General features: G+C 48.3%; 1 protein-coding gene across 1 annotated transcript in view; it reads right to left on the reverse strand.

The window, feature by feature from the left end:
- Positions 1-10,376, reverse strand: part of LOC142663079 (uncharacterized) — a 50,711-nt gene extending 40,335 nt beyond the window's left edge. Inside the window, exons 1-5 of the mRNA XM_075841380.1 lie at positions 10,242-10,376; positions 8,043-8,207; positions 6,955-7,131; positions 6,325-6,382; positions 3,031-4,294 (exon numbers count right to left, since the gene is read on the reverse strand). Coding sequence (XP_075697495.1) covers positions 3,031-4,294; positions 6,325-6,382; positions 6,955-7,131; positions 8,043-8,207; positions 10,242-10,292 — 1,715 coding nt within the window. The 5' untranslated portion in view covers positions 10,293-10,376. The remainder of the gene's footprint in view (positions 1-3,030; positions 4,295-6,324; positions 6,383-6,954; positions 7,132-8,042; positions 8,208-10,241) is intronic.
- Positions 10,377-14,422: the final 4,046 nt, after the last annotated feature.

A 14,422-nucleotide genomic window follows, 5' to 3' on the forward strand; every position in this document is an offset into this window, starting at 1 on the left:
GAAATCTTGTTGCAGTCTTCTTTGATGACGATGCGACTCTTCGTCATGTGACCGGCCCCGCTGTACTCTATGCACAAGCAGTAATACAGCGGGGTCGGTCACATGACGAAGAGTCGTATCGTCATCAAAGAAGCAACTAGACTTCCGGTCCCCCGCCACCGCTATAAAAATCTCATAATCAGCGCGACGAGGGACCGGAATGTATATTAGCGAGTGTATCACATACTGCAGGGACTACACCGATAATCATTTTTGGTCCCCACAGGACTCCTTTAATGTGCTGTGTAATTATATATTATTGATTTTAGGAATATTCGATGACGTACACGGCGGTTGTTGTCAATAAAACAAACACGAATAGCTGTGATTGTAGAACAAGATGTTTAATATCAGAAATTCCCGATACAAATAATATATCAATAAATTAGGGACGAACTGAAGCCATAGGAGTCATGTCTACCAGGTCCAGATAAAGGGGACATTTATAAAAGGCCCTCTAGTGTACAAAAAAAATATATAATTTTTTTTATATCTTACGTCTATACTGATATACAGTATATGGACAAAAGTATTGGGACACACTTCCCAATCATTGAATTCCGGTGTTTCATTCAGTCAGGTGTATAAAATCCAGCACCTCGCCATGCAGTCGCCTCTACATAGATTTGTGATAGAATGGGTCGGTCTAACGAGCCGCCACCGGACTCGTAAACGTGTTCTGTGGAGTGACGCTTCTCTATCTGGCGTCTGATGGACGAGTCTGAGTTTGGTGGATGCCAGGAGAACGTTACCTGCCAGAATGCCTATTGTAAAATGTGGTGGAGGAGGGGTAATGGTCTGTTTTTCAGGGTTTGGCCTCTTATTTCCAGTAAAGGGTAATATTAACCGGTTCAGGATCCTTCAGATCACCGGGACCAATAGAGACAGCGGCTATTCATATACACAGCGCTCACTGAAGAAGAGAAGATAGAGAAGCGAAAGCTGCTTCTATCTTCTCCTCAGGGTCCCCGGGAGTCACTGACCGTCGGAGACCCCACATTCAGCTGCCCGATCGCTTGGGCAGCAAGCTAAAACCCGCACCGTAAATAGTCTATGGCGCGGGTTTTAAGGATCCGACAGCAAATACACAGCCAGCGGTCAGGAACCGGTTAATGTTACAGAATACAAAGACATTTTGGACAATTGTAGCTTTCAACTTTTTGGGAACAGTTTGGGGTTCGGCCCTTTTCTCTTCCAGGATGACCGCGCCCCAGTGCACAAGGTCTATAAAGACATAGCTGGTTGGGTGAGTTTGGACTGGAAGGACTTGACTAGTCCTGACCTCAACCCCATCCAACACCTTTAGGATGAACTCGAGAAATCAGGCTTGGAAAAAAAGACGCCTTAGAGGTGATGTTATTAATATATATATATATATATATATATATATATATATGGTCAGTACAAGAACTGGCACATGATCTGTTCCTTCCAAGGACTCTACATAGGACCAGGGGACATTCATTACATATGGAAGAAAGACATTTTAGACATCAATATAGGAAAGGGTTCTTTACAGTTACAGCAGTCAATGGAATGCCCGACCCCAAGAGGTAGTGATGGCAGATATTACGTCATCAAAAGGGGGGGATGATTATTTACTGACGAATGGCATTGAGGGTAATAATTAATCTAGAAAAGAACGATGGGTAATTGAGTGGAAAAGGTTGGACTTGATGGACCGGTGTCTGTTTTCAACCCATGTAACTAGACCGGAGATTGAGAACTAGACCTTCTTCTCCAACATCACAAATGCGGTTTTGAAATAATAGGGGCAAATTCCAACAGATACACTCTAAAACCGGAGAGCAACACATCGCGTTCAGCAAGGGTCAGAGCAATTGCAAAAAATGGAACGAAAACCAAGAAAAAGTTTCCCTGCCTCCCACTGCCAAGACTGTTTTTGGTCATCGTGCCCTCATAACTGTGCCCCAACTTCTTTCTAGCTTTGAGAGAGCTTCACTACATTCACTTGGTCTAGAAAGCAGACACACAAGGGCGGCCAGCCGGGCGTCATCCAAGGAAATGTAAAAACTGGATCCACGAAGAGTTCCCATCAGACTCTCCTAGTAGTGTAGTATCCGGCTATAAACATATAAGACACCTCCGTATAGCTGTAGAACCTCTCCAATGACTTTAATTTTACCCCTTAAGGATACGGTCAATTTTGTTTTTTCATTTTTGTTTTTTTCCACCCACCTTCTAAAAGCCGTAACTTTTTTATTTTTTCGACATAGCCGTATGAGGACTTTTTGATCACTTTCTATTCCATTTTTTGTGGGATCTAAGCGGACCAAAAAACAACAATTTTGGAGTTTTTAATGATTTTTTTTACGGTATTCACGGTTTGGTTAGTAATGTTGTATTGTAATAGTTCAGACTTTTACAGACGCGGCGATACCAGTTATGTTAACTTATTTTTTTAACATTATTTTAAGGAAAAAAAAAAATGGGAAAAAGTTTTTTTCTTTGAACTTTTAATATTTTTTGATTTTGAACATTAAAAAAAACTTTAACTGCTTTTAATTGTTCTTAGAAGTCCCCCTAGGAGAGTAGAACCAGTGATCATTGGATCGCTTACATGATATACTATATATGGAGGTCTGCCATCTTAGGAGTACAAAGATGGCAGACCTGAAGTCCTTCATTAGGCCCCCTAGACTGCCATGACAACCATCGGCAGGTTACGAGGGGGGAGACAGCACGTCGGAGGGGGCCGCCCCCTCATTCTAACGCTTTAGATTCCACAGTCGCGATTGACAGCAGCATCTAAGGGGTTAGACGGGTGGAATCAAAGTGATCTTTGAGTCCGTCCGTTTCAGTGGGGTGTCAGCTGTATTACACAGCCGACACCCGCTGTTTTTAATTTTCTTCTGGTTGGTCCAAACACCAGTTTACATTGTTTACTACCCAAGTGGCCAAACTTTTGCCCCTTCTCAATGAGATCAGTCCTATATACTGTCCCTAGTCCCGTTATCATAGGGATCTTACTCATACGGCTGGCTAAGGATAATGCTCGAAGAATTTTGTCCAACGTCCTTGAGTCTCCGAACATCGTTATCAAATACGTGGATCCTCTGATGTTTAAGAAGAGTTGCGTTATTATTGAAGCACTTGTTACACTCTGCGCAGGAGAACGGTCTCTCTCCCGTGTGGGTCCTCTGGTGTATAATAAGGTTTGTGGTACGTGTGAATCTTTTCCCACAGTAAGGACACGAGAACGGTTTTTCTCCGGTGTGAATCCTTCGATGTCTAACCAGAAGAGAATTCCGGCTGAAAACTTTGCCGCAGTCCGAGCAGGAGAAAGGTTTCTCCCCGGTGTGAATTCTCCGGTGCACAACAAGAGCAGATTTCTGGGTAAAACATTTGCCGCAATCTGGGCACACCGCCTTGTTGGTGTCGGAGTGACTACTTAGGTGCTTGAGGAGGAACCTTTTTGAGCAAAACGGTTTCCCGCATACAGGACAGGACAGACTTTTGTCCTTATGAGCCCTCTGATGCTTGATAAGATCCGATTTCTGAATGAACCTCTTCCCGCATTCGGGGCAAGGAAACGGCTTCTTTCCAGAATGGCTCAGCTGGTGCCGTACATAGTGCGATCGCTGATTAAAACGCTTCCCGCAAACGGAACATGCAAATGGCCTCTCCCCAGTGTGGATCATTTGGTGCCTCAGAAGAGCAGATTTCAGGGTGAAACATTTGCCGCACTCTGAACACAGGAACAATTTCTCCCCGGTGTGGATCTTTCGATGCCTTGCGAGGCGCGACCTACAAGAAAAGAGTTTCCCGCACACCGTGCATGCCGTTTCCTTTTCCATGTGCTCCGATTGATGTTTAAGAAGCTCAGAGTCACTCGAAAAAATCCCAAAACACATGGAGCACTCAAATGATGTCACAATAGCGGCACTCGATTTCTTATCACGGTTTTTAGTACAAGCTCGGACTTTATTACGCGATGCTCGTTGTTTTAGAGCGCTACTCTCTGTACTACAAACTAGGATGTAGGGAGACGCGCATTCAGTCTGTGTGGATTTACTGTTGGCCGTTTCTGCGCTCTCGTTCACGTTGGGTTTTCCTGCCGCCTCAGCGGAGGGGTATTCGGTCGGAGTGCATTTGGTTGAAATGTTTTTGTCTGGAATGCCGCTTCTCCCGCACTGCGAGATTTTTTCAATGTTTCTTAATTGGTTTGTTGTAAAATGGTTGGGGCTTTCAGTGTTGGGCGATTCTTCTGCGGTATTCGATTTGGCAGTGCCACCTATGGAAGATAAGCACAATTGTACAATTTTGTAGTATTCGTTTTAGGACACTTGAATAGGAGCAGAGATGCAGTACGGCCACTATACTGTGACCGGAACCACCTGCTTCCGGCACGGATATCTGGTGCCTGGAGGCAGCCGGAGCAGCTGATTGGTATGGGGTCCTGGTGTCGAACCGCCACCGATCATATATTGATGAAATATCCCGTGGATAGGTCATCAGTATGAAAAAACAGTCCCGTGCCCGGACAACCCCTTTAAGGCATAGGGATGTCCCTGGGACTGTCCTATATGAACCAGAGCAGAAAGCCCCTGCAAGGAGCGGTTCCCTCTCTAGTATACGCGGCGTGACCATGTTTTACATCAACATTCCCCAAACAGTAGCATTTTGGTGCCTTACGTGGCAACGGCACTAAATCGCCGATTTCAGACGGATTGGCCAACGATCTAATGTGTCCGTTGGCCACCCAACTCTCCCTGATGGCAAATATCCCCCCACTGCACTTGTCGAGAGAAAGAAGGATCGGGTATGCAAGGTTTGAACATGCCTGATCCTTCCTTCCCATTGGTAGGCGTCCGGCTTATTTTCCTCCCCTTATTGAACGTGCATGTTTATGGGCGAGTTGTGAGAAATAACTGTCGGCCGATTGAATGTGTGTGGCCACCCTAAAGAGAACCTTTCACCTGCCCAGCATGTAATGGGCAGGGCTGCACAAACCCTGGGGCACTTTAAATGTTTTCCATACCCTCCTCCATTATTTAGATATTGGTGCCGTTATATTTGGCGCCCAATATTTAAATATCCCGCTGAACAGTCAATGGGGCTTGTAACTTCGCTGTGACACTGTCCAATCAGCTACGGACAATGCCACAGCAAGAGATGGAGGAGAGTGTGCGCGCGGGCACACTCTCACTAACTCGTCAGCTCTCGGCAGACAAGGACAAGACTGCGTTCTCTCACAAGAGATCACAGTCTTGTCCTGGTCTGCTGAGAGCTGAAGAGTGAGAGCGTGCGCGCACACACGCTCTCCTCCCTTTAGCTCTTGCTGATTGGACAGTGTCACAGCCATAGTAACACGCCTCCTTGCCATTACACGCCCCATTGACAGTTCAGGGAGTTATTTAAATATCGGGCGCCAAATATAACGGCACCGATATCTAAATAACGGAGGAGGGTAGGGAAAAAATGAAAAGTGCCCCAGGGTTTGTGCAGCCCTCCCCATTACATGCTGCACGTGTATGGGGAGGTGAAAGGTTCTCCTTAAGATGTCCACACAGGTTGGTTTGCTGCAGTAAACGCTGCAGCAAATCCGACCCAGATCCCACAGGGAATTCTGGCTGAAAGCCGCACCTAATCGTGTTTGATTTGGACAGATTCTCCACCGTCTAGCAGAAGAGGAACGTAGAGGGGGGATTTAAAAAATAAAAAAAACAACCATATTCACCGTCCTTGGCGCTGCCATAGCGGAGAGTCCCTGCTCCCCCACCTGGTCTGTGTTGAGCGGCCTCCTGGAATGACGTCTCGCCACAATTGCAGCGGTCATAACGGAAAAGGGATATCCCAGAAAGTTGGATCAAAAGAGGTCAGCACGGGATGTAAGGACGGGGCTCGATGGAGCGCCTTGGGGGTAAATATAGTCCTTTAAAAAAAAAAAATCTGCCGTTCCGTGGCAGAAAATGGATCATTTGCCATTTATTGCAGATTTTCCCTTTGAACTCTATTCCGCAGCATAAATTCACAGGCCGCGGTTTCAAAAAACTCGCACTACAGGTCAATTTCCTAACGGAAATTTCCCGCAGCATGTGGAGGAATTTTATTAACGGCGCGACTTTTCCACCCACAAATCCGTCCGGAAACATTTTCAGCAATTCCGCCACGTGTGAACATAGCCTAACGATGGCGATCTGTTTTGGTCACATTACCACTATACTAATGTTGGAGACATCTAATATTCCCATGATGAGAGTTGTAGTTTCAGAACAGCCGGAGCACTGAAATGTTTGCTGAACCCGGATATATGTGAATTACCTGATGATCCTCCAGAATGATCCGGGCAATGTGGGCATCTTTCCGGAAACTTCCATCCCTACATGATCAGATAGGATAAAAAAAAACGTGTTATTATCGGAGCAGAGGATGATCGTCTTTAACCCCTTAATGGCCGCAAACCCTGCTACACGCAACTTTGTACCCTGTGTAATTCCACGTAAATCAGGCGTAAACTGAATTATAGGACTGATTCTTTTACTAGAGACTTTTCTCTTCCATGGAGTGTCATTTGTGGCTTTTTTTTTGGCGCAATGCAATGCCGATTCTGGTGTGTGATGGACTTGATCTCTGATCCGCTTTGTTTCTGATCGTCTTCTCGGAAAGGCGAGAAATTGGTGTACGGGTTCAATAGAAAGTCTATGAGTCCCTACACCGCTCCGAGGAAAGGCGATCAGAACCGAAGCGGCACAGCGCTCACCTGAGTGCTTCTGCCGCTTCGTTTTTAGAGAACGGGGTGGGGGGAGGGGGGGTCTAGGTGCTTGGACTCTCACCAATCAAAACTTCTGACATGTCAAAATTTTTATGAAAGTTCAGGTACACGATAAAGAACTTTACAATGCACAAAGGTCAATTACAAACATGGCGGTACGGCGTCTCGGCGGCGCTCACCTCTCCGGTAAGAAGATGGATGATGTTGTTGATGAGTTCCAGGATCTTCTCATCATTCTTCCTCTTATGGATCGGTGATGGAGGTTCAGTAAAGGGAGTGAGGGCGCTGACTGATCCCCCGGGCTGGGGACTGATGCTTTGTGCGACGTGTTCACCATCAGTCAGTGGCACATAGTCCTGGGTGATTAAGATCGTAACCGCACAATATTACAGGTTCACACGTCACCGAAACGCCACAAAACGCAAACCGTTCAAAAGCTACGACCAAGTGCTAATAAGGTGCCAAGACCCCCTGCTGTGACTGTGAAATTCATGATAATACAGATAAACACCATGTGACCTTCGCAGAACCAATCACCTTCCAGTCAGGATTACATATATACATCATTTGACCTTCCCAGAACAATCACCTCTGCGGTCAGGATTACAGATAAACACCATGTGACCTTCGCAGAACCAATCACCTTCCAGTCAGGATTACAGATATACATCATTTGACCTTCCCAGAACAATCACCTCTGCGGTCAGGATTACAGATATACATCATGTGACCTTCCCAGAACCAATCACCTCTGCGGTCAGGATTACAGATATACATCATGTGACCTTCGCAGAACCAATCACCTTCCAGTCAGGATTACAGATATACATCATTTGACCTTCCCAGAACCAATCACCTCTGCGGTCAGGATTACAGATATACATCATGTGACCTTCCCAGAACCAATCACCTCTGCGGTCAGGATTACAGATATACATCATGTCACCTTCCCAGAACCAATCACCTTCCGGTCAGGATTCTGCTTTAGTAATATGGATAAACATCATGTGACCTTCCCAGAACCAATCACCCCTGCAGTCAGGATTACAAATATACATCATGTGACCTTCCCAGAACCAATCACCTCTGTGGTCAGGATTACAGATAAACATCATGTGACCTTCCCAGAACTAATCACCTTCCAGTCAGGATTACAGATAAACATCATGTGACCTTCCCAGAACCAATCACCTTCCAGTCAGGATTACAGATAAACATCATGTGACCTTCCCAGAACCAATCACCTCTGCGGTCAGGATTCCCTTACCTCTCCAGTCAGCAGGTAGATGATCCGGAGGGTGAGGTTTAGTATCCGTTTGGTCATGGGACTGCTGATCTTCTCATCTCCAAAAGATTCTTTGTGGTCCCCTGAGTACAAGGTCGGGTCCACGGTACCGTCTTCACATCGTATGACCACCTCATGTTCAAATTCCTGTACAATAACATATTAAGCTGTAATCGGGTCTGCCGTGTCCAATCAGAAACCCCGTAGAAGGGGCCTCTACTTTGAGAGGGTCATATCGACTCTTTCTATAAGGGAGAACAGAAGTAATACAAAGTGTGTGGCCCTTGTACTGGCGCTTCTGTGTATCGAGGCTACAAATGACGTCACCAACACGACCCATCCCCATGAAAAAGGTCACATGATCGCTCAGGCGCCATTTTCTTGGGGATTCCCCTGCCGTCGAATAGCAATACCTACGCAATTACGGACAATCCGCAGCCGCCCGCAATTTTGCACACGCCCATAGACTACAATGAGCGAGCCGATGCCGCAATTGCAGACGGGAATAAGACTTGTTCTATTTTCTGCGAATCATTTCTACGGCCCCAACACACATCCGTAAATATACAGAAAGGCGTCCGTGGCGTGTAGAAATGAATGGGTTCAAACACAAGCTGTCAACTGAACACGACTACGAAAAATAAAAAAGTTATGGTTCTCGGCGTGCGGCGACATAAAAATAGCGCATTTCCCATAAAACATTGCTGTGCAAAAGTATGAAAACATAAAAAACGGCTATTCCGCCATTGTTTTCTCGTCTTATATTGTTGCCGTTCCCGTGCGGTGTAAACACGTTACCTTTACCGTTCGATTACGGCGATGCCAGATACGTAAAGGCTTTTTTTTTTTTAATAGAGAATTGCCTACCCCGACGTGATATGACAATATAATATGTCATGCCATCCTCTAAATGTAAAACAGAACAATTCCATTCACTGACAGCAAGCAGATAGTCAGGAACCGAAACGGTATATTTGAAAGTTTCAGACCTTTTCACTATAGAATGGTTAGTCTTACCTATATTTTACAATTTATTGTAGCCGACGGATATAAAACGCACAGGAATCTGGCCGGCCGCACCTAAAATATGCCCGAACAGACGTCAGGATAGATCCGGGCCCTTTGCTAGGCCCTGGGCCATCACTTTAAAACCGTCAGCTTTGGCGATAGCAACGCCAGGCTTGACGGTGGCGTCACATAGGGAGCCCCTTTGTTTGACTCTTGGTTGTGGCACCTGACGGGTCACACGGGCAGGATCTGAGATTCCACCAATCTGTGCGCCACACATGGATGAGAATGCGGGCACAACTGCCGTGTCTGCATGATAACGGTGACGGAATAGTGCGGCGATTCACATATATGATGTTTTTTCTTGCCTACTCTCCAGGTCTCTCTCAAAAGAGGCAAGATCTCTAAGGGTCAGTTCACACAAAAAAAATTAAATGGCGCCGATTTTGATGCGGAAACCGCATCGGAATCAGTGCCAAAAAATGGCCAATATCGTCCCCCTTTGATTTTAAATGGAGGCAGGGCAGTTTTTTTTCCCCGGGCGGCTTTTAGCTACTCGCTAAGAAAGCGGCATGTCCTTTGTTGCCATGGTTTCTGCCTCTGACCACCTTGAAATCAATGGGAGGCACAAAAAAACCACGTGCGCTCGTTTCTGAGCGTTTTTCGCCACGTTTTTTGCCAGCCGACCTTGAATTAGATTCAATGGTCGCAGGTGAAAAAAAAATCAACTAAAAACTTGGAAACATGGAGCGTTTTTTAATACGCTGGTGTAAAAAAATGACGTATGTACTAACGGCGCACTTTCACAATGATGTCAATGGGAAACTCAATCCAGCGTTTTTTGACGAGTATTTTGGTGCGTAAAATGCGACAAAATACGCATGAAATACACGTCGTGTGAACAGAGCCTGAGACTTTCAGCAGAGCAGCCAAGTCTTCCTCTAAGGATACTGCTAGCTGCCACTAGGGGGAGCTCGCCACATATGTACTAATAATACTCCCATTGACTTCAATAGGAGCTGTATAAATACAGTATGTGTGCTGTGTGCGCCGCCTAGTGGAAGCTGTAAGGAAGACAGAATTTTCACGCATGCAAAATATTATGTGAAAAAACGGACACCTAATCTATATGCCGTTTAGGCGCATGATAAAGGGTACAGTCCCGGCATTTACCTGGGCTGCTCCCTGCTCCTCGTCCCCCGCACCCACCCTGATTCTCGTCATCGCTGACTTTACCGACGTTACTTCACCGACACCAAACTCAGTCTGGGCATGCGCAGACCCTGCCCAGGACGCTAGAGCGACTTACTACTGCGCATTCGCAAGTACGTAACCACGCAGCCTGTTGTCATAGTGATAGAGCAGGCGTTATATCGCCGCCATGTTTGTTGAGGGCTCTTGCCAGTCCAGCAGTGACCGGCTTTTTACAGCGCTGTGTGGTCACGGGGGATAATACTGTCTTATGCCCAGTAACTATTAAAAATGTTACCTCAATCTGCACTGGTCCAATTTCCCGGTGACTACCAGTAATATAACAAGCCCCTCCCCTTCTGGAGTCAGTCAGGAAAGCTCTTGATAGCTGAATGCCACTGAAGTTGGTTTCTAAGGCCGGGTCCCCGCGTAATAACTTGACCTGCGGTGCGTTTTTGTTGATTTTCCGTTGCAGGTTTTCCCCATTGAATTCATGCAAAACCCGCAACACAAAGCCAAGCGTTGCGACTTTTGCGGCATAATAGCAGAGGTTATGCCGCAAAAATCGCAACGCCGGAAGAAATAAAAAAAATCATACTTACCCAGAAAGCCCTCCTCCTTCCTGCAGTCTCGGGGTGACGTTGCATCCCATGTGACCTCTGCAGCCAATGACAGGCTGCAGTGTCACATGGCCTGAAACGTCATCTAGGGAGGCCGGAGCGAACGTCAGAGGAGGGAGGGGGTGCGCTTAATTAAGCAGCAGAATTTCCGTCTGAAAAATCACACCACCGATTTAGGACGGAAAGTCCTGCGGGTTCCAGGTTGGATACGCTGCGTGGTTTTTACACAGCATATCCGTCCTGTGTGAACCCGGCCTTAGGGTCCTGTTACACGTTCCGACATGGGCCGTGTAAACGAGCGCCGATCAATGAGACACCTCATCCCCATCCATAGCTCCTTGTGAAAGGAGCAAACGAGCGCCGATCAACGAGCTGGGTCATTGATCGGCGCTGGTTTACACGGCTGTCTCTTTGATCGGCGCTCATTTACACGGCTGTGTCATTGATCGGCGCTGGTTTACACGGCTGTGTCATTGATCGGCGCTGGTTTACACGGCTGTCTCGTTGATCGGCGCTGGCTTACACGGCTGTCTCATTGATCGGCGCTGGCTTACACGGCTGTCTCGTTGAACGGCGCTAGTTTACACGGCTGTGTCATTGATCGGCGCTGGTTTACACGGCTGTGTCATTGATCGGCGCTGGTTTACACGGCTGTGTCATTGATCGGCGCTGGTTTACACGGCTGTGTCATTGATCGGCGCTGGTTTACACGGCTGTGTCATTGATCGGCGCTGGTTTACACGGCTGTGTCATTGATCGGCGCTGGTTTACACGGCTGTGTCATTGATCGGCGCTGGTTTACACGGCTGTGTCATTGATCGGCGCTGGTTTACACGGCTGTCTCGTTGAACGGCGCTGGTTTACACGGCTGTGTCATTGATCGGCGCTGGTTTACACGGCTGTCTCGTTGATCGGCGCTGGTTTACACGGCTGCGTCATTGATCAGCGCTGGTTTACACGGCTGTCTCGTTGATCGGCGCTGGTTTACACGGCTGTGTCATTGATCGGCGCTGGTTTACACGGCTGTGTCGTTGATCGGCGCTGGTTTACACAGCTGTGTCATTGATCGGCGCTGGTTTACACGGCTGTGTCTTTGATCGGCGCTGGTTTACACGGCTGTGTCATTGATAGGCGCTGGTTTACACGGCTGTGTCATTGATCGGCGCTGGTTTACACGGCTGTGTCATTGATCGGCGCTGGTTTACACGGCTGTCTCGTTGATCGGCGCTGGTTTACACGGCTGTCTCATTGATCGGCACTGGTTTACACGGCTGTCTCGTTGATCGGCGCTGGTTTACACGGCTGTCTCGTTGATCGGCGATCGTTTACACGGCTGTCTCATTGATCGGCGCTCATTTACACGGCTGTCTCGTTGATCGGCGATCGTTTACACGGCTGTGTCATTGATCGGCGCTGGTTTACACGGCTGTCTCATTGATCGGCGCTGGTTTACACAGCTGTGTCATTGATCGGCGCTGGTTTACACGGCTGTCTCATTGAACGGCGCTGGTTTACACGGCTGTGTCATTGATCGGCGCTGGTTTACACGGCTGTCTCGTTGATCGGCGCTGGTTTACACGGCTGTCTCGTTGAACGGCGCTGGTTTACACGGCTGTGTCATTGATCGGCGCTGGTTTACACGGCTGTCTCGTTGATCGGCGCTGGTTTACACGGCTGTCTCGTAGAACGGCGCTGGTTTACACGGCTGTCTCATTGATCGGCGCTGGTTTACACGGCTGTGTCATTGATCGGCGCTGGTTTACACGGCTGTGTCATTGATCGGTGCTGGTTTACACGGCTGTCTCATTGATCGGCGCTGGTTTACACGGCTGTCTCGTTGAACGGCGCTGGTTTACACGGCTGTGTCATTGATCGGCGCTGGTTTACACGGCTGTCTCATTGATCGGCGCTGGTTTACACGGCTGTGTCATTGATCGGCGCTGGTTTACACGGCTGTCTCGTTGAACGGCGCTGGTTTACACGGCTGTCTCATTGATCGGCGCTGGTTTACACAGCTGTGTCATTGATCGGCGCTGGTTTACACGGCTGTCTCATTGATCGGCGCTGGTTTACACGGCTGTCTCATTGAACGGCGCTGGTTTACACGGCTGTGTCATTGATCGGCGCTGGTTTACACGGCTGTCTCGTTGATCGGCGCTGGTTTACACGGCTGTCTCGTTGAACGGCGCTGGTTTACACGGCTGTGTCATTGATCGGCGCTGGTTTACACGGCTGTCTCGTTGATCGGCGCTGGTTTACACGGCTGTCTCGTTGAACGGCGCTGGTTTACACGGCTGTGTCATTGATCGGCGCTGGTTTACACGGCTGTCTCGTTGATCGGCGCTGTTTTACACGGCTGTCTCGTTGAACGGCGCTGGTTTACACGGCTGTGTCATTGATCGGCGCTGGTTTACACGGCTGTCTCGTTGATCGGCGCTGGTTTACACGGCTGTCTCGTTGAACGGCGCTGGTTTACACGGCTGTCTCATTGATCGGCGCTGGTTTACACGGCTGTGTCATTGATCGGCGCTGGTTTACACGGCTGTGTCATTGATCGGTGCTGGTTTACACGGCTGTCTCATTGATCGGCGCTGGTTTACACGGCTGTCTCGTTGAACGGCGCTGGTTTACACGGCTGTGTCATTGATCGGCGCTGGTTTACACGGCTGTGTCATTGATCGGTGCTGGTTTACACGGCTGTCTCATTGATCGGCGCTGGTTTACACGGCTGTCTCGTTGAACGGCGCTGGTTTACACGGCTGTGTCATTTATCGGCGCTGGTTTACACGGCTGTCTCATTGATCGGCGCTGGTTTACACGGCTGTGTCATTGATCGGCGCTGGTTTACACGGCTGTCTCGTTTAACGGCGCTGGTTTACACGGCTGTCTCGTTGATCGGCGCTGGTTTACACGGCTGTCTCGTTGAACGGCGCCGGTTTACACGGCTGTCTCGTTGATTGGCGCTGGCTTACACGGCTGTCTCGTTGAACGGCGCTGGTTTACACGGCTGTGTCATTGATCGGCGCTGGTTTACACGGCTGTGTCATTGATCGGCGCTAGTTTACACGGCTGTGTCATTGATCGGCGCTGGTTTACACGGCTGTGTCATTGATCGGCGCTGGTTTACACGGCTGTGTCATTGATCGGCGCTGGTTTACACCGCTGTGTCATTGATCGGCGCTGGTTTACACGGCTGTGTCATTGATCGGCGCTGGTTTACACGGCTGTCTCGTTGATCAGCGCTGGTTTACACAGCTGTCTCGTTGAACGGCGCTGGTTTACACGGCTGTCTCATTGATCGGCGCTGGTTTACACGGCTGTCTCATTGATCGGCGCTGGTTTACACGGCTGTGTCATTGATCGGCGCTGGTTTACACGGCTGTGTCATTGATCGGCGCTGGTTTACACGGCTGTGTCATTGATCGGCGCTGGTTTACACGGCTGTCTCATTGATCGGCGCTGGTTTACACGGCTGTCTCGTTGAACGGCGCTGGTTTACATGGCTGTGTCATTGATCGGCGCTGGTTTACACGGCTGTCTCGT

Source organism: Rhinoderma darwinii, chromosome 11 (assembly GCF_050947455.1).
Source record: "Rhinoderma darwinii isolate aRhiDar2 chromosome 11, aRhiDar2.hap1, whole genome shotgun sequence".
NCBI lineage: Eukaryota > Metazoa > Chordata > Amphibia > Anura > Rhinodermatidae > Rhinoderma > Rhinoderma darwinii.